The sequence below is a fragment of the Heptranchias perlo genome, chromosome 40 (assembly GCF_035084215.1).
Source record: "Heptranchias perlo isolate sHepPer1 chromosome 40, sHepPer1.hap1, whole genome shotgun sequence".
In the NCBI taxonomy this organism is placed as follows: Eukaryota; Metazoa; Chordata; class Chondrichthyes; order Hexanchiformes; family Hexanchidae; genus Heptranchias; species Heptranchias perlo.
Window position 1 is genome coordinate 8219707 of NC_090364.1, and position 23329 is coordinate 8243035.

A 23329-nucleotide genomic window follows, 5' to 3' on the forward strand; every position below is an offset into this window, starting at 1 on the left:
ATTTCTAAAACACAGAAAATGATGCACACTGTACTTTAAGTAAATGATTTTGCAAAAAAAAAATGTAAAGCAAAAATCAAACTGAACCTCTTTAAAGTTCTATTTAAAAACACGCACGCTTTAAAACCCCTTGTTATACAGTATCCCTGCAAAGCTCGTTTGTGTGAGGGAGAGGGGCAGACTGTCACAGTTTCCTGCATCTCAGGGGAAAAAAAAAAGGTAGATTCAAAAAGATGGGATGAAAACTGCAAGCACAATATTTTTTTTTGTTCCATTTTGCAATCAATTCTTGGGAATAATGCAGTGTTTTATATAAATAAATAATCCCGGTCCTAGAAGTCGATAGGCACCAGCCAACAGCCCACCCTGCCTTTCACAGACATTTAAAAAAAACACATTTTACGTCGCAACAAAGCAATAAAAGCTCAATGCAAAAGATTATATTCATTGATTTCACTCCCCCCACATCCCAAACAAAAAAGTGTCTTGCATTTAAATATGACACATTATCATATGTATAACATCAAATAAACTGTATAAAATGGTTCCAAACCTGTCTGCCCTTTTCCCAGTGTCTTCTCCAGCCGATATGGTCCCACATATTGAATGCAACTTGCTTCTTTTGTAGATGTTGACATTGTCTCCGTTTCAGCTCCTTTTTCCTCAGGTTATAAATTATGATTTGAAATTTTTTTTTTAAAAAAAAAGATACCCCCCTCCCCCCTTTTTTTTTCTTTTCCTTGCCTCCTCCACCCTCCACCCCCCCTCCCACCCACCCACCCCACCCCTCCCACCCCAAGACCCTTGGGCTGGTAAGACAAGAGATGGAGGTAGTCCTAGGATCCTGGTACCAGCATTATTCTCCTCTCTCCTCTTGCCACTGCTCCCCCTCCCTGTGAATCCTGCTTCAGCTCCTTTGCTAATCCTGCAACCTGCTCTTTTTTCCCCTTCTTATTAAGCCTCCATCCGGGAACCCTCAGTGACACCCAGTCCCTTTTTCTTTTAACCCTTTGGCTCCCTGGGAACAATTACAATAGATTTTCAAATTTTTTTAAAAAAAAATCAATGAGAATAATTATTAGGAGAGAGAACACAGTTGTACTAACAGATAAAGAAATATTCATTATTAGAATGCGTTTCACGTTATTTTATAAAAAGATATGCGCAGTTGGGGTTTGGATAAGTTTTGAAAGTATGATTCAAAATCCAGGTGCAGCCCATTAAATTATATCAATATACGCTCCCCGCTATTTTATTCTAAAATTCCCAATATTTTAAGTCATATTTGTATGTATGTATTTGTGTCGTGGGTATGCAATGATTTTGTGCGGTGTTGGTAACTATATATGTACATATTACATACAAAACAGGAATAAGTATGCATTAAGGTGTCAGTCTTGGCTCAGTGGGTGGCACTCTCACCTCGAGTCAGAAGGTCGTGGGTTCAAGCCCTACTCCAGAGACTTGAGCACAAAATCTAGGCTGACTCCCAGTGCGGTACTAAGGGAGTGCTGCACGGTCGTAGGTGCCGTCTTTTGGATGAGACGATGAACCGAAGCCCGGTCTGCCCTCTCAGGTGGACGTAAAAGATCCCTTAGCACTATTCAAAGAGTTGTTCTCCCCGGTGTCCTGGAAGAATATTTAGCCCTCAATCAATATCACTAAAACAGATTACCTGATCGTTTATCTCATTGCTGTTTGTGGGACCTTGCTGTGCGCAAATTGGCTGCTGCGTTTCCTACATTACAACAGTGATTATACTTCAGAAGTACTTCATTGACTCTAAAGTGCTTTGGGATGTTCGGAGGTCATGAAAGACGCTATAAAAATGCAACTTCTTTCTTTCTTAACTGCTTCTGATTTACCACAAGAACAGAGCGTTGAGAATGTGGAACCCAATACCACAATGAGTAGTTGAGGTGACTAGCAGAGATGCATTTAAGGGGAAGCTAAATAAACACATGAGGGAGAAAGGAATAGAAGGATATGTTGATGGGGTTAGATGAAGGAGGGTGGGAGGAGGCTCTTGTGGAGCATAAACACCGGCATAGACATTCTATGCAATGAAAGATACAAAAGAAAATGTTTACTTCAGTCTGGGGTGCTGTATGTAAGTACAGCCTCACACTATGTGGGCTAATATCTCCTTCTCCCTCTTGACTGATTTTACAGGTACACAGTACATGGAATCTGATACAAAATGTTGAGGTACAGTTACAGCAACTCTTGCGTTTCTGGAATAAACTTGGAGGTTTGGCTAAAGTGCCGATAACTCTTATGGATCTGGTACAACCACAAACTTGTGAGGAACTGACTGCCAAGTCCAATGTCACAGGGCAGGGCAGGGATGTCCAAGTTTCTGTCTTCACAGGCCGTATAGGTGGGTACCATGGAGTAGTGGGAGCCACACAAAGTTAAACAGGTGGGCAGCAGGAGAAACTTTTTTTTTAACACTGACGATCTGCAAGGCTGTGGAATGCACTCTCAGAATTAGTGATCAAAGCAGAGGCCATGTCAACATTTATGAAAAGGATAGATAAGTGATTGAAGAAAAGGGGAATGAAGGGAAATGGGAACAAGGCATCCGCATGAGATTAGAACTACTGCTCGTGTGGTGGATAAACAATGTTTGGGCTGAACGGCCATTTCCATGGTATGATTTCTATGTCATTTTATGCAAATGACATGTTCCTATGAATTTGCATATATCTCAAGTTGCTAATGCCAATAGATCTTAATGTTCTGGTTTAGAATTTATCCAACGTGAAGGCAACAGTGCTATAAACCATACCTCCGGGCCCACAAAATACAAAAAGGACAACCCAGTGCATAATAAATATAAACAGGAACAGTTCTCAGTTGCTTGGGATGCAAGGATCTGATTGCTAGGGCTTAGGAGCTACATGTGAGACCAGAGCCATAGGCTGGACATTGGTCTTTGGTATGAAGTAAGCCATCTGTTCCTTGGAGCTGTCCAAACAGGGCTACAAAATTATCGCACTGGGTAAATATGGAGTTTGTGGTACAAAGAAGTTGGTGCCTGTGACAAGGCTGAGCTTTCTGAAGGATTTCCACCAGATTTTCCAGCAATCTTCACCCCCTTGCTTGCCTCATTTTTTGAACATGAACGGGAAGGCAAAGAGCCACATACAGCTGCAGAGAGCTTGCTGCCTTTAGAGCAATGTTGCTCGCCAATTCTCTGTTGGGGACAATGATCCCAAACACTCTCAGCGAAGGCCCACTCCCTAAGATGGTGCAACCAGGAATGATGGGATGGAGCTCAGGCATTTCTCCAGGAAAAGAAAAACACCTGGAGAACTTAAAACCCATTCACTTCCTGTCCAGAAAAGGTAGGGTAATGCCATCCCCAAATTATCTCCTTGTCTTCTTTTGCTGGAAAGCAAGAAAAAAAGAGGATGAGCTCGGAGTTCAAACTTGACCAATATCTCAATATTTGGGCATAACACAAATGGCACATGAAGCAGCAGTAGGCAAATGGCTCCCTGGGCTGTGTTACAGGTACCAGTGCGGTATTGAGTGGAGGCGGGTGGATAATTACATCCAATCTTTCTCAACAGCATTGTTGACTTGATCAATGAAAACAATATAACGTGCACTATTTTTCCAATCCCATCTCTGCCCACCGCAGTTCAGTCGCTATTCATCTCTCAAATGGAGAGTTAATCACTGTAGTAGTCAAGAAATCATCCCTTTTGACATTCAACATATTGCCGAAGAACCAGATTGGGACCAAGCATAATTCTTCAAACATTGCAATAAGATCAACATCCATTTACCATTCTTTCCCTACTTGGAAGTCACATCCATTTCAATAAGATTCTAGATAGGCCACAGGAAGCCAGCGTCTCATGAAGACAGAATATCATACTAATAGGTGCTATCAATGTTGAAAACTATTGGTCTTAGTGCTGGGTATCGAGAGAATCATTCAATTTGCAAACTACAGCGGCACAAATTGACCAATTTGCACAGGAGCCAATCCGTTAAAGAAATCACAGACTGTTGGATATTACAGCAATTTCCCACTGACTGGTTTCTACGAGCTTTGACACAATTGGCAGTAGGAATACTGGACCGACATGATTGATGTCCTCTTTGCCAGATTTTCCATGCTTCCCTCCCCCTCTGCTATAGCCATTTATACCTCCCCTGGACCCACCTTTTGTTCCTATACATGTCCCATTACCACCCCCTTTTGCCTTGCACCATCATCCCTTTGCCATTCAATCACTCCCACCCTCCACCCTATCACAAACCTTTCCCTTTGTTCTTTCCTTCCCCTCCCCTTCCCCCCTGGCTCTGCACCTGCTTAAAAATAGTTAATCTCTAACATCTTCCAGTTCTGATGAAAGGTCATCGACCTGAAATGTTAACTCTGTTTCTCTCTCCGCAGATGCTGTCTGACCTGCTGAGTGTTTCCAGCATTTTCTGTTTTCATTTATTATTGAGCTCTGACTTTGATCCCTTCTCGTCACCATGTTTGCTGCTTCCCATTTGTTGAAACAGATGGGCGAGGACAGCAGCTATCTCCTGCAATAAGGCTTTGGGAACCCAGGCCATCTGAACTGATAGCTTTCCCCCGGTCACATGGGATTGGGACTACTGTTTGTGTGAAGGATAAACGCCAACACAGACTCTTTGGGCTGAACGGCCTGTTTCAGTGTTGTCATTTTTTAATGTAATTCTACGTAAATTCCATGTTCTTATTAATTTGCATATATCTTAAGTTGCTAATGCCGATAGATCTTGATGTTACATAGACTTGCATAGAATTTACAATACAGAAACAAGCCATTTGGCCCAACTGGTCTGTGCTGGTGTTTATGCTCCATGTGTGCTTCCTTTCACTCTACATATCAACATATCTTTCTATTCCTTTCTCCTTCATGTACTTAACCAGCTTCCCCATAAATGCTATTATCTATGCTATTCACCTCAACTACTCCACGTGGAAGCAATTTCTACATTCTAACCATTCTCTGGGTAAAGAAGTTTCTCCTGAATTCCTTATTGGATTTATTAGTGACTATCTTATATTAATAGCCCCTAGTTTTGGACTCCCCCACAAGTGGAGATATCTTCCCTACATCTACCTGGTCAAACCCCTTCATAATTTTAAAGACATCTACTAGGTCAACCTTCTCATTTCTAGAGAAAAGAGCCCCAACCTGTTCAGTTTTTCTTGATAGTTGAAACCTCCCAGTTCTTTTTATTGGTTCGAGATTTGGGCCATTGGTTTGTTGTACTTTGTGCAGCTGTTGGTACCTGACCTTGGATTACAGATCGATTTTCTGTAACTCCTTTGTTCAACTACTAACTTTATTCAGAGGTTTTGGACGTGATTCTACCTCAACAAAAAGGAGGTGCAGTAGCCCAACCAGTCTATGTCCCTCCTCGTGAGCTAATAGTCCAAACCACATTTAGCCATCCTGTTCCCATATCCCTTCCACCCCTTTTCCTTTATCCACCTATCCAATCTAATCTTGAATGTTGACATAGTTTCTGCCTCAACCACTAACCCTGGAAGTGAATCCCACATCCTCACAACTCCCTGTGTAAAAAAGTTTTGCCCGCCTTCTTGTGCTAAATCTCTTAAATTTAACCTTGTACCTGCGGCCCCTCGTTCTTGACCCCTCAACTACCGGGTTAAAATAACTGAAAATGATTGAAGTACATGATGAATGAGATCAGAGCAATCAGACTTTCCCAGTTCATGTTTGCACAGGTATGAGATTCTTACCAGATTTGGCTTTGTCCCACGGCTGATCTGTCCCTCCTGCTTCAAGCTCTATCCAAGAAGTGACTATTCATTTAAGACCCTAATTATGTTAATATAAGAAGCAAGGCAGCTGTGGATGGAGGCCCAAATGCACCATAAGGAGCTAATCTGCTGAGAGGCACAGGTGGATGGGAGGTGGGGCATTCGTGGCCCCTGCACCAACGTCCTATCAAATGGCGTCTTTGTACCATTAGCACTACCCACATGCCTGGTCACAAGTGAGTATCCGGTGCAGGGGACTCAACACAAAAAAGTGTTGTTACATACCAAACATTTCCAGTCATGGTCTGGTCAACGTAAAGGGCTTCTGTCTGCAAATACTTCAGACTTTGTGCTACCAATAGTTAGAAGAGGTTAAAAGTTCCATTCCTTACCACAACCATTTGTGGCTTTGTAAGCATAAAAACACGAGATGGAATTAACGAAAGCTTCCTTTGTTATGTGGCACAATAACACTCTGCCCTGACGTGGCTTTTTCGGAAGCCCAGATTCTTCCAGTGAGTTTTAGTCAAAACAGTTCCTATTCAACACATCATACTATAATATAGAAAAAGAGAAAGTGAGAGGGAGGGAGGCAGGCAAGGCAGGAGGGAAAGGAGGCAGGGGAGAAGGAGAGGGCAGCGGTGGAAAGAGAAAGGGGAGAAAACAGTGAGGAGAGTTAGAAAGATTAAAAGGGATGGGGTAAAAAGAACAAAAGGGAGGGAGATGGGTAAAACCAGAGAAATAGAAAAGGGTTAAGGAGAAAAGATCACCATCTGACTCTCATTTCAAGGGTGACACCCACATTTCATCAATAATCAATTTTTAAAAATATGCACATTTTGTTACCTAGTTTACTGGTATAACTTGTTTCAAACAGAATGATTGAATTTGCAACACAAAGCTTCTGGGCAACTCGAGGCGATCTTGAACAGTCAGCCAATTTGGCCATATTTTACATCTTTACCCTCAAGTGGTCAGTTTGGCTCAGTTGGTAGGACTCTTACCTTTGAGTCAGGTGGTCAGGAGTTCAAGCCTCACTCCAGTGACTTAAGCACACAATTAGATTGACACTTCAGTGCATTGAGGGAGTGCTATGTTGTCGCATGTACCATCTTTAAGATGCAAAGGCACTGTCTGTGTTTCAGGTGGATGTAAAAGATCCTATGACACTATTTGGAGAACACTTCTGGCTAGTATTTATCCCTCAACCAAAACTGGTAATTTATCTAATTTGAGGTTCGTGGGATCTTGCTGTGTGCAAATTGGCTGCCATCTTCCAAAAGTAATTAATTAACCACGAAGCACTTTGGGACATCCTGAGCATATGAAAAGCGCCAAATAAATCCAAATCTTTTTCACGATGGAAGGTCTGTGAAGGACTAATGAAAGGTGGAAGTGAAAGCAGGCAGAAAGGAAAGAGGGACATTTGTAAGTGTCTGCGTGCAAAAAGAAAGTAGAGGAGACAAGGGAGGTAGAGATAGAACTAGAGGTATGAAAAGAATTGAGAGAGGAGGTAGGTGCTCTAAGTGGAAGTAATTTAATTCAGTGAGACATTTTTCAGTATAATAGATCTAATATTTAGGTAAAAGCTAACGGGTAACATTTGTACTACCCATGTCCTAAACTCCCCACCACCCTCGGCTGCAAGTTTTTCTCCTCATCCATTAATAAATTGTGGTGGGATCATTAAGTAGCAAAGCAGAGTTATTTTTTAGTTCTAATTAGAACCATCAAATCTAGCTCATCAGACAATCAAATGCGCTTCTAGGTTAATCCTGCTGCTCAACCATTGGTCCTGGAAACAGAAGGCATCCTTCTGAGTAACCGCACTTCCCGTTCTAGATTAAAACGCAAATAGATCCTTGTACATCTTCCAAGAGCCTGTCCGCATCGGCATCCCAGTCATCAGGGCTCATGGAACAGGAGTTTCAATTGAAAGATCACTTATTATTCTTCAGCCAACGCTGGCTCGCTGAAGCAGTTTCATTACGTTATCATCTTCACTTGTCGATAGTTCAATGTGCAAGTTAAGGGTAACGGGGAAAGGGGGGGGGGGGAGCAGGGAGAAATAGGGTGAGGTGGCTCAGTGGGTATTGAGTCATACACACCAGGGAAGTCCCAGGTTCAAAACCTGGCCTGTGCTGAGGCAGCCGATTTTAGCCAGGGATTCAGAAATTGGTTCCATGCGGCAGAGCGAGAGGCGGCCAGGTTTTTTTTTACTCCTGACCATCTTCATTGCTCACTGCCAATAGTAGTGCCCCAAGTGCTGCAGTGGTTTAGATCGGCTTACTCACACATAACTTAGGGGTGCAAAAGTAGCATACAGGAGAGAAAAGGCAGAGTGCCTATTGACACTACCATGTCAGCCAATGAGTTTGAGTCGGCGTGGGACTTACAGCAGGACTCACAACAAAATCTATTTACTCAGCAAACAGTCTGTTTAAACAACACGCTACAACAAACAGTCTACAGAGTCTATTTGAACAGTCTCTACAAACAGAACTCATGACAGGGGAACTGCAGCAACATCTCCAGATAAAAGCAGGGTGATTTCTCCAGCAAAATGCAGTGAATGGAGGATAGTTGCATAATGCAAATTGTGTGTGTAAAATCAATGCCTTACAGCAGCGCGGTCTCCAGGCGTGGTTGACGGGGGAATTATCCAACCTGGCCGAGAATGGTGGTGTCACTATATGCAGCCAGGAAAAGGAGGTTTAGATGGTAGGCGTATCAAGGGGGTGAATAAACATTGCAACACCTTTCACAGATCACTTAGGAACCTCCACATCAGTGGACACTTACCCAATGGATTTGCCCTCCACTGGAGGATGATTGACCATGATGTCCGCCATAAAAGAGCTACCTCATAGGTCTCTAGAAAGTAAGGGCTGGAGGTATGGAAAGATGGGTGGGATGTTGTGATCCAAAGAATTGAAGAAACAAACCTGACACCAAAATTCCATTTGGCATTATGCATCTAAGCACTGAATACCTTTTAGATATGTTAATACTAGATGAAGGAATATTTTTAAATTACATTGCCCCCTCAACAGCTAGGCCATCAACTAGATGCTCTGCACTCTGTAGGCAAGGTAAAACTCAGTCAACATTCTGCTCCAATAGGTAGGAAAAGACCACAATATTTTCAGCCAGCATGGGGTTAGCAGGACAGTTATGTACTCTATCCGGATCTTGTTTGAGGAAAAGGAGGGAGTCCACAGGGAAATAAATGTTCTCTGCCAGTATAACTGCAAACTATTAGGAGCTATTGCTCAACTAGCCTAGAATCCTGGATCAGTAGTTTACCAACATCTTGGATGAAGATTAAGATGAAGGAGTGCTGCATTGTTGGAGGTGCCAACTTTCGAAGGAGACAATAAACCGAGGTTCAGCCTGTCTGTTGAGGTGGACGTAAAAGATCCCATGACACCATAAGAATAGCAAGGGCATTTTCCCAATGTCCTGGCCAACATTTATCCCTCAACTAACACCAACAGAACAAATTAGTCATTTATCTCATTGCTGTTTGTGGAACCTTGCTGTGTGCAAATTGGCTGCCGCATTTGCCTAAAAAGCAGCGACTACCCTTCAAAAGTAATTCATGTGAAGCATTTTGGGATGTTCCGAGGTTGTGAAAAGTGGAATATAAATGTAAGTTTGTTCTTTAAAAGTCCGCTCCCCACCTCCCCCCAATCTCTCCTCTGTTAGTTGCTTATGACGTACCAGACATTAATAATCAAAGTCTTTAGTATTTTTTTAAAATCAGAAAGCATCAAAACCCAAGCCACCCCCTTCCCACCTCTACCCTACCCATATTCCAATCTTGGATTTGGCAAAATTGCAGCCACAGGAGGAATTTTTCGGTAGAACCCACTGACACACGCACAAGTTGTACAGTACCAGAGAGCGGTGAATCTTCAAGGTAACACTTGACTCTCTGACTCCTACAAATACTCACTCCCCCATCCTGTGCAGCAGAATATTCTCAACCCACCGTAACTGTCTCCAGTGACAACCTGGACCTTTTTCAACTTTCAGTATTCAAATCGTGAGATTAAATATTCAATAATCTTTTGAAATTGATAGAATATTTTATTACAACAATCAGGTTTGTACAGCCGTACTAACGAGTTCAAGTCTGTACAATTCTGGTATATAAACAATAACATTTCTCCTAGAATATACGGTTACTTTTACAACAAAAAAATGCTTTAATAAGTTTTCTCTCTCTCTTTCTCTCTCCTCAGAATCTCCTTTTTAATTTCAGTGTTCGTTACCAAAGGAAACAGTAATCAGCCAGACAGACACCTGCTGCAGTTTAAATTTTATTACAATTCGCTGCACACTTCAAACATCAATAATCTTAAAAGAGACGGGATTTCCCCTACTTCAACCCACTTTGGCTGGATTTCAAAAATTGTTCATTCGAGCCGATTACAGATACCGACTTGTGTTATGATACAATGCAGACTGTCTGTGCCAGTGTGTTATTTTCAGCTGAAAACTGCCAATTCTTTATCAATAATCCCGCAATGATTACATTGCAATCATTAATTCCCTATCGAGAAAGTCAGAAGCAGAGTGCCCCAGACTGACAAATGTTCTCCCACGTGCCCTGCCTCTGACAAAGGAAAAAGAAAAGGGAGGACAATTTGAACAAGACTGACCCACCAACTTGTTCCTCCCAATGTTCTCCTTCCCTTTCCTGAAGCCCGATATTTGTTGGGGTGAAGGTCTCACAGGCACTGGGACGCTGTCTAAGTAACCATTCTTCATGCGCGAGACTACGCAATGAGCAATCAGCAGTCCACTCAACCGTTAAGAGCCAACAAAGCTGAACCTGAACAGGTTCTCACCGAACATGCGCACGCGGGCACTTTCCAGCTAGGGCAGCGGTCAGAAGGGGGAGCCCTGGCCGGACCTTTCCTTTTTGGTGCAGCCAAGGGTAACTACACTGTTCCTCCTGCTGCCCTGGCTGAGATCAGCTAACGGCACAGGCCAAGGACCAAACCTGGGATCTTCTGGCCTATAGTATCTGAACAGATAAGATTACTTGGAGAGAGTAACGGTTACATGGGAGCTGATTTCTAGGCAGCAATCTCATTTTGAGGGGTTTGGACACCAACCTGTTGCAGCTTCATTCTCACAACTTAAGACATCATTTGAAACCTTTGCGGAGTCACTACCCGGTACCCGTTATCTGTTATGCTATTAATATTTGTCTCCGCAGCCTTTGTTGTGTGAGGTATAGCAGGATAAGAAAAATGTATTTCAAAACAAAAAAAAACTGTGCTAAAGATTTTTTTTTGCTTTTGGGCGGCGGGAGAGTCAAGGTAGGTTGGTGATGGTGGCAGTAGTGATGTCTGGACTGGCATAAAAACACAAACATCCAATAAAGTGGTGGGAAATAGCTGATGCAGCACCTGACTGCTGCCACTATATTATGTACATAGCTCGCTAGCTGCCTCTTGTGGGAGTAATGGAGTCCTGCAGCAATACAGCACGTGGCTGCATTATAGAATTTCAATGATCCATGCTCATTCTCAGAGCTGGATGCCTACTGGCCAATTAAGCTGGCACTTACGAGCACTCTGCTTCGTACATCAAGCACTCAGGTTCCAGGGCAGTGTGCCTACAGTGAAGGATTGAGGAATTCTCCCATGTTGGGCATTACATGTCCGGTGCAGAGGTTATCGCTGCTTAAATTTAGACCAAGTTCCTTGAACCTCTGCAGCACACTACCCTGTTCGCACGGGAGTTTCAAGCATTCGGCTACAAGTTAATGTGAAAATTCAAGAACGATTCACATTTTGAGAGCAGCTTCTAGCTAAAGGAAACCGAAATGTCCTCACATTATTGGCTTCAGCTATAGCAACGCCCCCCCCCACCCCACCCCAAGCATAGGCCTCTGAAGTAACAAAGAGGATATTTGAACGCAATGTGCCATCAGAGAAGAGACCTACTCTTTCACAGTCATTTACAATAAATGGCACAAAATCCACCGTTGCTCAAGGGCAAAGGCATAGTTGCTGGGCTACAGCATTTTTTGGAAGGGCCACCAAAATGACCAACCAGACCACGATAAACGAACTTCCACTTCCTGATAACTCAATTTACTGCTCGCTTTAAGAAACATTTCCTCCCCACCCACTCCATCAACTCCTCCCCTGCACCGAAATACAAGCTGCCAGCACGTTTTGCAGCTAGTTGGACAGGACAACCGTTTACACTCCACCTGCACTGCAGATGGCTGCAAATTTGCAGGACGTTGACCCGCTGGGTCTTCGTGGTTCAGTACAGGTGTTTTCAGCCACCTTTGACGCGAGAAAGTCACCCCGCTCTCAAAAAAAAAGTTCTCAAAGGTTTGCATCCCCCCCCCCCCCCCCCTCCTCACTTTGGTGGGAATGCTTCTCCGCCAGCATCCTCTCCCCGTCAGGGCTGCGTGGGCTGGTCTGTCCACGCTCACTGCCGGCACAAGGCCTGCATATGGCAGGAGATGCCATTCAAACGGCACGAGCGCAGCGTCGCGATAGCCACCCACGCGCTAACGCCGTCCCGCCCTCTCCCAAGTTACGGAAAACCGCGGAGCCACACCAAGGACTTCCCAAGCTCACCAACTGCAACGATCGATTCTGAGCAACACGGCGCCCCCCCACCCCCTTCCTACTCCCCCCACCCCGCCCCGAGACTCGAGCTGGAATCGGGCACCCACTCACTTTTAAGCTTCTGGGCCGACCCGGAACACTCCGCCTTCTAGCTTCAGATCTTTTGGAATCCAGCCAATCTCTGACCATGGAAGGGAGGCCCATCTCTTTCTAAAACATCATTTTGCACAAAAAGTTTTCTCCATATGAAAATATAGATAACTCACCATTTAATATTTAACACTGATCAGCTCATGGCATCAAAGACCCCGATGGTATTGAAACAAGAAAAAGAAACCATTTGAATAACGTGTAGCAGTTTAAAAATAGTGAACCATCGATCTTGATTACAGCTATGTTGGGACCGGGTTTATGATGTGCGCACTGCCGTTACTCACTGAAGTACCCCCAGGCCAGTCTCCAAACACAAGATCTTGCTGCGTTCCGTGCCTGTGTCAAGGCAGAGGCAGTTACAGTCCTCCCTCACATCCTCCACCACCACAACCCCTTTCACCCCCCACCCCACCGCGGGAGAGTACAGCTCCCCCGCTGGAAATACGCCAAACAAAACGGCCACCTGCCCCTCTCCCATAGAAAGCGTGGTCAAGCAGCAAAGGACATCAGCAGCTTATTGCTCTTCGGCTTGCTGTTCAAGTACAACTGGAGTTGGTAGAGTTTCGCGTGGACAGAAAAAAGAAACATTCATCAAGGGTGGAACCATTCTGCCTCAAATCCAACTTAGGACGGGTCCTTACTGAAGTCGTCCCAACGCTATAGTACCAAGGGGGTAGAGGAGCAGCTCTGATTAACGTCACACCATTATCCACAGCTGACGGTTCGAAATTACTACAAGCAGCTGCTTCTGGTTTGCGAGGCAAGAATTCCTGATGACACTGCGTGTATACTCAGATTTTAAATACAAACATTTTGCTGATTCAATTCAAAAGCTTATTTTGTAACGTAGGGAAAGTGACTTTATTTTGAAGGGGTGGGTGGGGGAAAAGAGGATGTCCCCATTTTGGTTTTTACTAACTTTACACAAAATGTATATTATGGTACGATTAAGAAGCCCATATTGCTCACCTTTTGCCAGTGCAATTCTGTCCCCATTACTTCTCGCGAAGTTCGAGATTGCTAGAATCTGTCCGGCTGTAATGTCACTCGTCCTGAACAGATGGCTTTTACTGTAAATAAAAGAGCCGGGACTTTACAGTTTACGGAGTTCTACCTTCTGGGCACATCTCAATGAACCAAAGAATGAAATAAAGAAATCCATTAACCACTGGATTGGGACCTAACCAAATTCATGTTCCTTAGGGGCCCTGACAGATTACAGTAAAGGAGGTCGCTAGCCCCATTAGTCTGGTTCAGATTTGGATCTGAAAGGGCAGTGTAACAGTTGCCATTTGATCTTCACCATAGTTTTCATTTAATTAACTCTACGTGTGTGTTTGTGGGGGAGGGGTGGGGCGTGAATATATTGAGACCTACAAGGCCTCTAGACCATAAACTCACCTTTACTGTGCAAGATAAATTAAAAGAAAAATATTCAAATACACCACCCGCCCTCCCCCATATTAGAGAGAGAACATCTGCATCCCCTCTTTTCAAACTCGTCTATTCCGTGACAGGAGCAGTATTTCAGCACAATGCTCCATCCACACACACTCCGTTATAAACAAACATTTACTCGGATTCCATGAGCTGATTTATACATATTGTATTGCTGGTTTATAATAACCCTCTTCCTTCCTTCCTTCCCTCCCTCCCTCCCCCCTACCCCTCCCCCCACCCCCCCCCCTTTCGTTTGTCGAATCAGTGCAGCCGAGAGGTTGCCTCGGGAAGGTGAAGTCTTGATGGCTTTCACGGCGACTCCTGCCGAGCGGCAGAGAGTGAAGAGACCAGCTCCCAAACCGGAGCGGGGGACGGTCCGGGAGTTTCATTCAGGGATGCATCGAGAAGCACCTTCCTCGTCGCACTCCGCAGTGCTACCTAGGAAAGAAAAAAACGAAACGATTTAAACAGAAAGATAAGTGCCAGATACAGTTTAGTTCCCAATGGTCCCTCCCCTCCTCTCCTGGATGGACTGACTCTTGCTGGGATAGGGGTCCATGAGAACAGGCCACTTTCTGGTAATTTGCTCAAGTGGCTATTCTTAATGTGAGTCCAGGCTGGGAATGTTGGCAGGTCATTCCACTGTGGCAGCATCACCAATCATCCTCACTTGACATCCAGACACACACACTTAGTGTGATGGCACCTCTGTTGTTTAACACTAATTGCAACTGGTATGTTCTGATCTGTGTGGCTCATTAGCATGTGGTCTTTACTAATTGAACCATCAGAGGGAGCTGCAATTCCAATTTTCCACAGGTAATTAATCTTTCTTAAAAAACCACCTGCCAAACACTATTCTGGACTTTCCTCCAGCCACTACCAGCTCTGAACGTCCAGCAGGAAGTGACATTGAACCACAAGTTGGTTCTGCAGTCGCTCTCTCCTCATCCAAACTGTTGTGAACCACATCGATTAATCAGCCTGATGAGTCCCATTAAGCTGAATCAAGGAGCAGTCAAGAGGCAAGCAGGCCTCAAGACTTTCTGAATGGGAACAGACCCATAGACAGTCAATGCCGCTCCTTTGACAATGCAACAGAAGGTTTACAATCTCAACCGATGCCTTGCTCAAGGGCCACTCTCAGCGATGCTAAAACATACTGCACAAGTACACGCTTGGTTGGTCGGCTAACTGGTGCATGAGGAGATGTAGATCTGTTACCGTGATTCCCCACACAATGAGCTCTTGACTTCAATCATGACAACGTGTGCAGTGCAGGCCAGGCACTTCCCCCACAAAATTATAGACATGCCCAATTGTTCTACTTCAAGAGAATCCACCTGGCACATGGAGCTGGAAGCTTGTTAAGGGCAAGAAGCAAAGTAGAGGTAGGCCATAAATGGCCCTGACTGAGCACTGTTATTTTAGGGGCGATCTAAGTACAGGTATAGGCGGAGAGTAGATCCAAACTAGAGTTACGAGTCCACTGCTTTAAATACAACGCCACTCCAAACAATTTGAAACTGGGTTTTAGCACACTGGCCAATTAGAACTGTGTTTACTGAGGATCATTAAGCTGCAACATTGCAGAGTGAACAGCTGTAGCTTTGAACCCCACTCTTTCCAATCACAGTTGCGCCATGCAGGGACTCATCAAGGATAAAAGAACGAACTTGCTTTATATAGCACCTTTCACGACCCCACGATGTCCCAAAGCGCTTTACACCCAATGAGTGAATTCCTTCTGGAGTGAAGTCACTGTTATAACACAGGAAACGCAGCAGCCAATTTGCGCACAGCAAGGTCCCACAAACAGCAATGCGGTAATGACCAGATAATCTGTTTTTTTTTAGTGATGTCGGTTGAGGGATAAATATTGGCCAGGATATCAGGGAGAACTCGCCTGCTCTTCTTCAAAATAGTGCCATGGGATCTTTTACGTCCACCTAAGAGGGCAGACAGGGCCTCGGTTTAACATTTCATCCGTTAACGTAGCACTCCCTCAGTAATGCACTGGAGTAACGCCCAGATGTTCAAGTCTCTGGGGCGGAGCTTGAGCCCACAACTTTCTGACTCAGAGGCGAGAGTGTTACCACTGAGCCATGGCTGACACACAAGGGTAGGGCCAGGCATCTATTCCAGGGTGAAGCTGCTCTTATGCCTCCCCTTATGGTCAGCCAAGAGAGATACTGGCAGGGGCCATTTGCTCATATATATCACAAGAGATGAATGAAAGGGGAATTGGGGGGGGGGGGCGGGGAAGAAGGGTGAAAGTAGTGTGCAGGCCCTCATTGGAGAGCAACATACCTCACCAAGGAATAAAATGCATACTATTAGTGAAGGGGCTCAGTAGTTCAAGTCCAACCCTCCAAACTGACACAAACATAACTCAGCTATGCTGGAGTGTGGAGGGCAGGCAGCTCCAGATAGAATGGGGCAAAGGAACTGCAGAGAATCAACAGTGGCTGCAGACATAAATCTCCTAGTAGCTGATTGAAGAGCAGCATTGGAGGGGCCTAGAGCAGGCCACATGCCCAGCCCACCAGCTGGAGAGATAACAGTGAAACGTGTATGACAAAAGAGGAGGCAAAGGGTCACACACCTTATAAAAAAAAGTGGTCACCAGGTTGTTTCAAGTAGTTTCTAGTCATTTTTCCCCTCTCCTAGGGTACAGTTTTATGGGTCTGTGCCCCACCTCTCGATACCCCATGCACATGGTCATTCTTCCTGTACAAGACTAGACAGTAAATATCAGCAGCATACTGGACCATGAGAAGCATCACAGCCAAGACTGATCATGTTGCTATCCAAACATGGGCACTTCGGGGAAGGGGGGGGGGACGACAACAACCAGGAGCAGGCAAATGTTTCCCTTTTCTAACCCAGCCGCTCTGACTCTGATCAGCTAATTCAGCACATGCCACGGATCAAATCGAGAACGTTGCTGGTCTGCACAGCTCCGCATTTCTTTTATCCACCAAGTCATTAGGAGGACGAGGGAGGAAGGGCTGTCAGTAACATTTAGATACACTTTACATTTGATTAATCCATTCATTTCTGTCTCTTCTACCGAGTGTAGGTGGGAAACCAGGCCGCCCACCCAAGCCTCCAGCCGTCTCTGCTCTGAACCAGGTACAAGGAAGCAGTGGGAGTTGATAAAATCACCTTTTGATTCGCTCTGTTATGAAGAAGCATTTGGCCTCTTGTGTAGCAGTGTTACATAAATCCATGCAGGTACCACAAAAACACTATGTGATGGTGTTTCAATGCAATGTGCCCTGTTTTGAATCAGCAATCACTTCCTCTTGCAGTCTACCTGCCACCAAGAGCTCCAGTAGTCAGCACAGGAAAGAGTGTCTAGACTTTAGCAGGAAACATAAATTGAAAAACTCTCATCCATGAGGTTCGGCCGAGCAGATTATTACTCAACCAGTTAAGATCAGACTTCAGGCAGCTGGCATCCAGGCTGGAACCTTTTTACAAGGCTTAAAACGGACAGCACGTGTACTCTACCCACTTCAGCTTCTGGGCGGCCCCAACATTTTCTTGCCCATCAAATCGTCCCTTCTGTACGTTTAAGGTGCAACACACATTTGTTCCACTCTCAAAAAGGACAAAGGCTAAAATATTAACAGCAATTTCGGTCGGGTCAGCACCCAAGATTTACTGGTCTGCTGCGATGCTTCCCCAGACCGCTGCGTAGTCCTAAGGTAGCTCCCTTCCTGGACACCAGGTGGGAGGGGAAATATCTGGTGAGTTAATGTTTGAGGATCCCCCGACAGGAACCTTAAGGTAGATACTGCATAAAAACAAGTGGACATTAATTATCTACCCAATGAAATGGTAGTTTCAACACCAGCCACTGGTGCGCTCAAGGCGGCAGCAACACTGAATGCAGCCAAGAGTCTGTGCAGCAATATGTTGGAGGTTATGGATCGGGCTGCGGTGTACGGGGCACATTAAAATAAAGTCCTGTTTCAAGTTAGCGGTGGAGAGATGGGAAAGTTCTAAAGTGGGCCCTTGGCTCTGCTGCATGTGAGGTTGTACTTTGCCCTGATACGGCCCACATTCCACCACGTTAAGAGTCTCGTTAAGGGAGTCAAATCAGTCCTGCATTGTGCCCTGGGGCTCTCCTGGAATGCTAGCTGAGGAGGGGGATGGCAGATCGTTAGGTTACCTATCTAATAGAGTTTTCATCAATGATAGCATCCGTCAGGAACTTGTCCAGTCATGACTGGCTCTGGGGAAATCATGCACTTACACATCCTTTTTCCGCCTCATGACATAATTGGGACTGTACCACCTGCCCCCTAGGTTATATAAAGGCCCAGGGCTTTTTAAAACCTGAACCAATTTCACTGCCAGCACCTTAACAAAACAAGAAAAAAAATTCTACTTAGATTGATGGGATGTTGGGTAAAATGAGAGCACAACGTCTTGACCCAAATGAAATTGGGAGAACACTTTGGAGAGAAACTCAATGTGTCTTTAGAACTCTGTCTGCTGGTCTAGAAACAGAATAAATCCATTCATGGACAGACCATTGGCCAGCACAAGCGGTTTGATCAAGGTGTTTGAGCTGCCACTCTCCCATGAAATGGAGACGCCTGAGGCAAATTCCACTTAGCATATGCAAAGAGTGGAGCATTGGAGAGTTGAGTGAGGAGAATGGATCAAGAATGTTCTGCCCTATAGGAGGCATTATATCCTGATTTTCACCACTTACATTTTCCTCCAAGAAGGAATTCACATAACCTTCCTAAGGGACAATGGAGGTTGGGACTTTGTGTGGGGGGTGGAAAAGAGAAAGTCTCCTGACACATTAGATTGACATGTTTCTGCAAGGACCTCAGCTTCTCCCTTAAGGGAGGCTAGGGTCACATTGGTCACAAAACTCAGCAATAAGTGCCTACTGCAGCACGGTATTTTGCAGAAGTGGGTGCAGACATGACAACCTAACTTTGGGCACAACGGGGCAAATCTTAACAATGAGGCGGGATCTCAGCTGGGGGGGGGGGGTCAATAAGCAGGTGGGAAACCGGGAAAAAATTTTCATGCATGTTCTCGAGCGATTGCAACTCAATTGAAGGCACTTATTTCTACTTCCAGGTTTCGCATCTCCAAGCTGCGTAGCGGGCGTACTGAGCACCCGTATGACGTGATTTAAAGCCCACTATTTAAAGGGCCAATGCAACAATGGATTTTGAAGGAAAAACGAGTAAAAAGCAGAATGTAAGGACATAGAGGAAAGGCAGCACGCAGGTTCTCGGACGCCTCCCTTGAGGTACTACTGGCCGTCGTGAGAAGCAGGAGGGAGTTGTTATACCCAGGTGACAGGAGGAAGAAACCTGCTTCTGCCACCAAGGCGGCGTGGCTGGAGGTGGCAGAGCAGGTCAACAAGCAGGAGCACAGTGCCCTGTTCTTGGGTGTTGTGCTGGAAGCAATTTAATGACCGAATCGGGTCAGCAAAAGTGAGTACAGTTACTGATTCATCTACAACCTGTGGCGCACATCGCCCACCTCACTTTGTCTTGTCAAGCCGACTCCATCACATCACTCCTCACACCCACTTAATGCTCATCAACTTACCTTCACTTTCTGAGCACTTCCTCACCTCCCCATTCGTGAACCCACCACTCCCACTCACCCTAATCCTGTTGCAATGTCATGAATCTGCCTGATAGGCACCCTCTGATGCATCATTTTCATGGGTAGCCTCACCCAAAGCAATGCATCCACCGGGTGACCCCGTCATCGTCACTCAATCACACGTCTGTTCTGTCTCCCCCTGTAGAAGAGAGCGAAAAATGCACGGGAAAGGAGTAGGACTGGAGGGGGGGCCATCACAAATAGTGGCCCTGACAGAGGCGGGGGAGCAGGCATTGGAACTAAGCCGAACACAGGAATTCCATGACCGTCGGAGCTGCCGAGACTGGCTCCCCACAAACGTCTGGTAAGAGAACTTTAACATCCCTCACACACACGAATTGATGAAATCAATGCCTCTTGCACACCTCAGGATGCTCATCGCAACATCACTTCTGCAATGGTTCTTAATATTGCTGTACGTTCTCTTCCAAGACCGTCAAGGAGTGTTGAACAGGCTGACGACGTGGATGAGGGTGATTCCTCAGAGGAGCTCCATGCCTCTGGGGGCACACCGTCACATTATAGCGAGCCATGCATCAGCGCATATACTCACCTCGGTAGGTACTATTAGTTGGGTTGTCACCTGGTGAGTCACCACACACAAGTGAGCACGAGCAGACACTGGTGGCAAGGGCAGCTGTGGAGAGTCTGCGTCGGTGGATGCACTCCCCTCCAAGCTCTGCTTAGCTGGACACAGATGCTGAACTCTGGGGCCATCCTTGAAAAGGAGAACGGTCGAGATACAGAAACACCTTTGCGACATACCGGAAGGCTTGCCATGCTCGGTCTCCACGTTAGTGGAGAGGATGGAGGAATCCACCTCCACCATTAGTGGAATGGTGGCACAGGTAAGTGCAGGAATGTCTGAGATGGAGAGAATGGCAGCCTCCATGGCGCTTCAAGCACGGCTCACATGGGTCTATTCAGGCCCCGACAATGGAGAGGGACGATGGCGAAAGGGAACATGGAAGCGGGGACTCCACTCAAAGCGTTTCCACATCTCACCCGTGGCCCCCCCTCCCCCCAACCAGTACCCGCAATGCTGCCTCCTCTCCAGATGGCTGAGTCTGTCCCTGCACAGGTGCAAGTGGAACAATCTTTGGCGGGGCTCTCACGGGCTCCAAAATCCAGAGGGTGTAAGCCTAGAGCATCTCAGCAGTCAGGGCAGGGATCTGAGCAACCTGCCACTACCTCTGCTGAAGCCACAAGGGATGCAGCCCGTAGGAGTAGTAGGAAGAGGATGGTGAACGTTTTGTGATCACCAAAGGTATGCACGGGGGTGTCTGACGCAATGTCATGTTTTTCATTTATATTTGTTTTTTCTTACCTGCATATTAAATGTTATAATTTTCCACCACCACTGCCACGTCTTGACCATTCTTGAGTCCCTTTCGTGAAAGCGCCCTTGCATGTCCCTCATCATGAATGGCGAGACTTGATGCCACCCATTGGGTGCGTTTACAATGTATGTGTGGTTGTAGAACTGTTTTGTGCAAATGAAGGGGTGGGGGGGGGTCCGGCTGTTGTTGGTCGTTCCAGGTGGTCTGAGTACTTGACTATCGTCACTTTGCAGATCTTATTATGAGAATCTATCAAATACGACCGACTCCCTGGCATCACGATCAGCCAGGTGTGCCCCTGCTCTGCCCACTGTCCTCAACTTCAATGTTGATGGCAGGTGCGGATGCTTCATGAGCGCTTGGGACCTTGTTCACCTGTAACCCTCGCTGTTGAGGCTCAACACACGACTATTATTCTACATACTCTCACCAGTGAGTACCGCAGGGCTCCCCCAGATCGATCCAGGCACCAGGAGCACATCTTGAGCATTCCTATGGCTTGTTCAATGACAAACCTGTTGTTGTACTGCTGCTGTGCCTTGCTGGTAGGGTTTCTCAGAGGTGTCATTAGCCACATCTACAGCGGGTATCCCTTGTCTCCAAGGAGTCAGCCCTTAAGTCTGTTTTGTGTGTGGAAGAGGGCCGGGATGCTGGATTCGCGTAGAATGAAGGAATCATGGCAGCTGCCTGGGAATTTGGCACACACCTGCAGAAACCTCTTCCGGTGGTCACAAGCCAGCCGCGCATTGATGGAGTGATAGTCCTTTCGGTTGATGAACAGTCCTGGCTCACATGCAGATCCCTGTACCCATGGGAAGCCAGCCAGAGAGTGGAAACCCACTGCCCTCTCAGTCTGGCTGATGCCGTCGATGGGGAAGTTGATGTAATCGGATGCCCTGGCAAACAAGCCATCCGTGACCTGTCGTATGCATTTATGTGCAGACGACAGAGATCCTGATGATGTCACCGGTGGCGCCCTGGAAGGATCCGGAGGCAAAGGAATTGAGGGCAGTGGTGACTTTAACTGCGACAGGCAATGCATGGCCGCCAGGCCCAGCTCCGCATGAAGGAGCCTGCAGATGTCGACCACCTGGCGACTCAACCTGAGCCTTCGTAGGCACTGCTCCTCAGAGGGGTCCAGGAAGCTCAGCCTCTGCCTGTAGACACTCTCACATGGGTAGTGCCTCTTGCAATCTCGGCTCCTCCGTTGGTCCCCTCTCCGCTATTCTGCAGGTCCTTGTGGCGCACCTCTGTCTTGTGGAGCTGCAACTCCCAGAACTGCACGCTGTGCCTCCCGCAGATGGTGATGTGCCTCCTCCTCAGATAAATCCATTGCGCCCCCCCATCCTGATGACGTCGGTTTGAAGAGTCCAAAATGTAGGTAAATACGTGTGAACACAAGAATTCTGAGTGTGAACAAAGAAATTTAAGTCTAAATACAAAGAACTCCCAGCCAAAGGTTTGTCTGAGAGAACAGATTGCCCTGCTACAAAAACTCACCTTTTCTTCATGTGTCAATCACCGGTTTTAAAGGTCCAAATAGGTGCCGGCTGCAACTTGCCTCTGTTGCCATGGTGTCTTTCAGAGGCCACAGGAGACACGTTAAGGGAAAGTTAAAATCGTTTGTCTGGCTGAATACACAAAAATTTTAATCCCCTTAACTGTTTCAACAGCATTAATTGGACCGTTAAACATCGGCCCACTGGCTTTAATTGCCGGCGGGATTTCCAGGTTTCAAAAGCGCGCAGTCCCAGATGCATCTGGGTCAAACCCGGAAGTTGGCGGGTTGGAGCTGGGATTCGGTCCCACTCCCAAAACCAACAATTTTCACTACCCACTCGCCCCCAACCCACCCATTCTTGGGGGGTTAATATTCACCCCAATTAGTTTGCTGCCTGCTCCCCTACATTCTAGTCATTGATGCACTTCAGGTAGCTTCTGGAAGACATGTCAGGGAACGACTCTCGCTTGGATATTCCCTGCTCTTTCTGGAGAAACCTAATCTCTAGTTGGTGCTTCCCCACAACAGTGGAGCTCAGACAGGGGAATTCTGTGAGGCAGTCCCCACCATTGTGCTGTGCCAATACTCCTCCTTGAAAGATGGGCATTCTAAGTCCCACTGCACCATCCTGCTCTGTCACTTCTCAACAGCATGGCAGAGACAGGGAACACAACGGAGTACGAGACTGAACCTGTGTCGCATCATTTTCTGGTACTGTGCATGAGCTCCACTGAACTGGTACTGCACTTTATAAAAAAAAAGGAGCAATTGGGGTTTCATTTTTGATCTTTGTTGCTCTAAAAGCTCTAGGTACAGTACCGTTGAAGGCTCTTCAATTGGAAATGCAAATTAAAGA

General features: G+C 46.0%; 2 protein-coding genes across 3 annotated transcripts in view; both read right to left on the reverse strand.

The window, feature by feature from the left end:
- The window catches only part of LOC137305358 (serine/threonine-protein kinase BRSK2-like), a 134688-nt gene extending 134050 nt beyond the window's left edge, over positions 1-638 (reverse strand). Inside the window, exon 1 of the mRNA XM_067974194.1 lies at positions 554-638. Coding sequence (XP_067830295.1) covers positions 554-638 — 85 coding nt within the window. The remainder of the gene's footprint in view (positions 1-553) is intronic.
- Positions 639-9853: 9215 nt separating this feature from the next.
- Positions 9854-23329, reverse strand: part of LOC137305647 (serine/threonine-protein phosphatase 6 regulatory subunit 3-like) — a 91367-nt gene continuing 77891 nt past the window's right edge. For both annotated transcript variants that reach the window (XM_067974536.1, XM_067974535.1), the window contains one exon: positions 9854-14418. In XM_067974536.1, the coding sequence (XP_067830637.1) occupies positions 14415-14418 (4 nt within the window). In that variant the 3' untranslated portion in view covers positions 9854-14414. The remainder of the gene's footprint in view (positions 14419-23329) is intronic.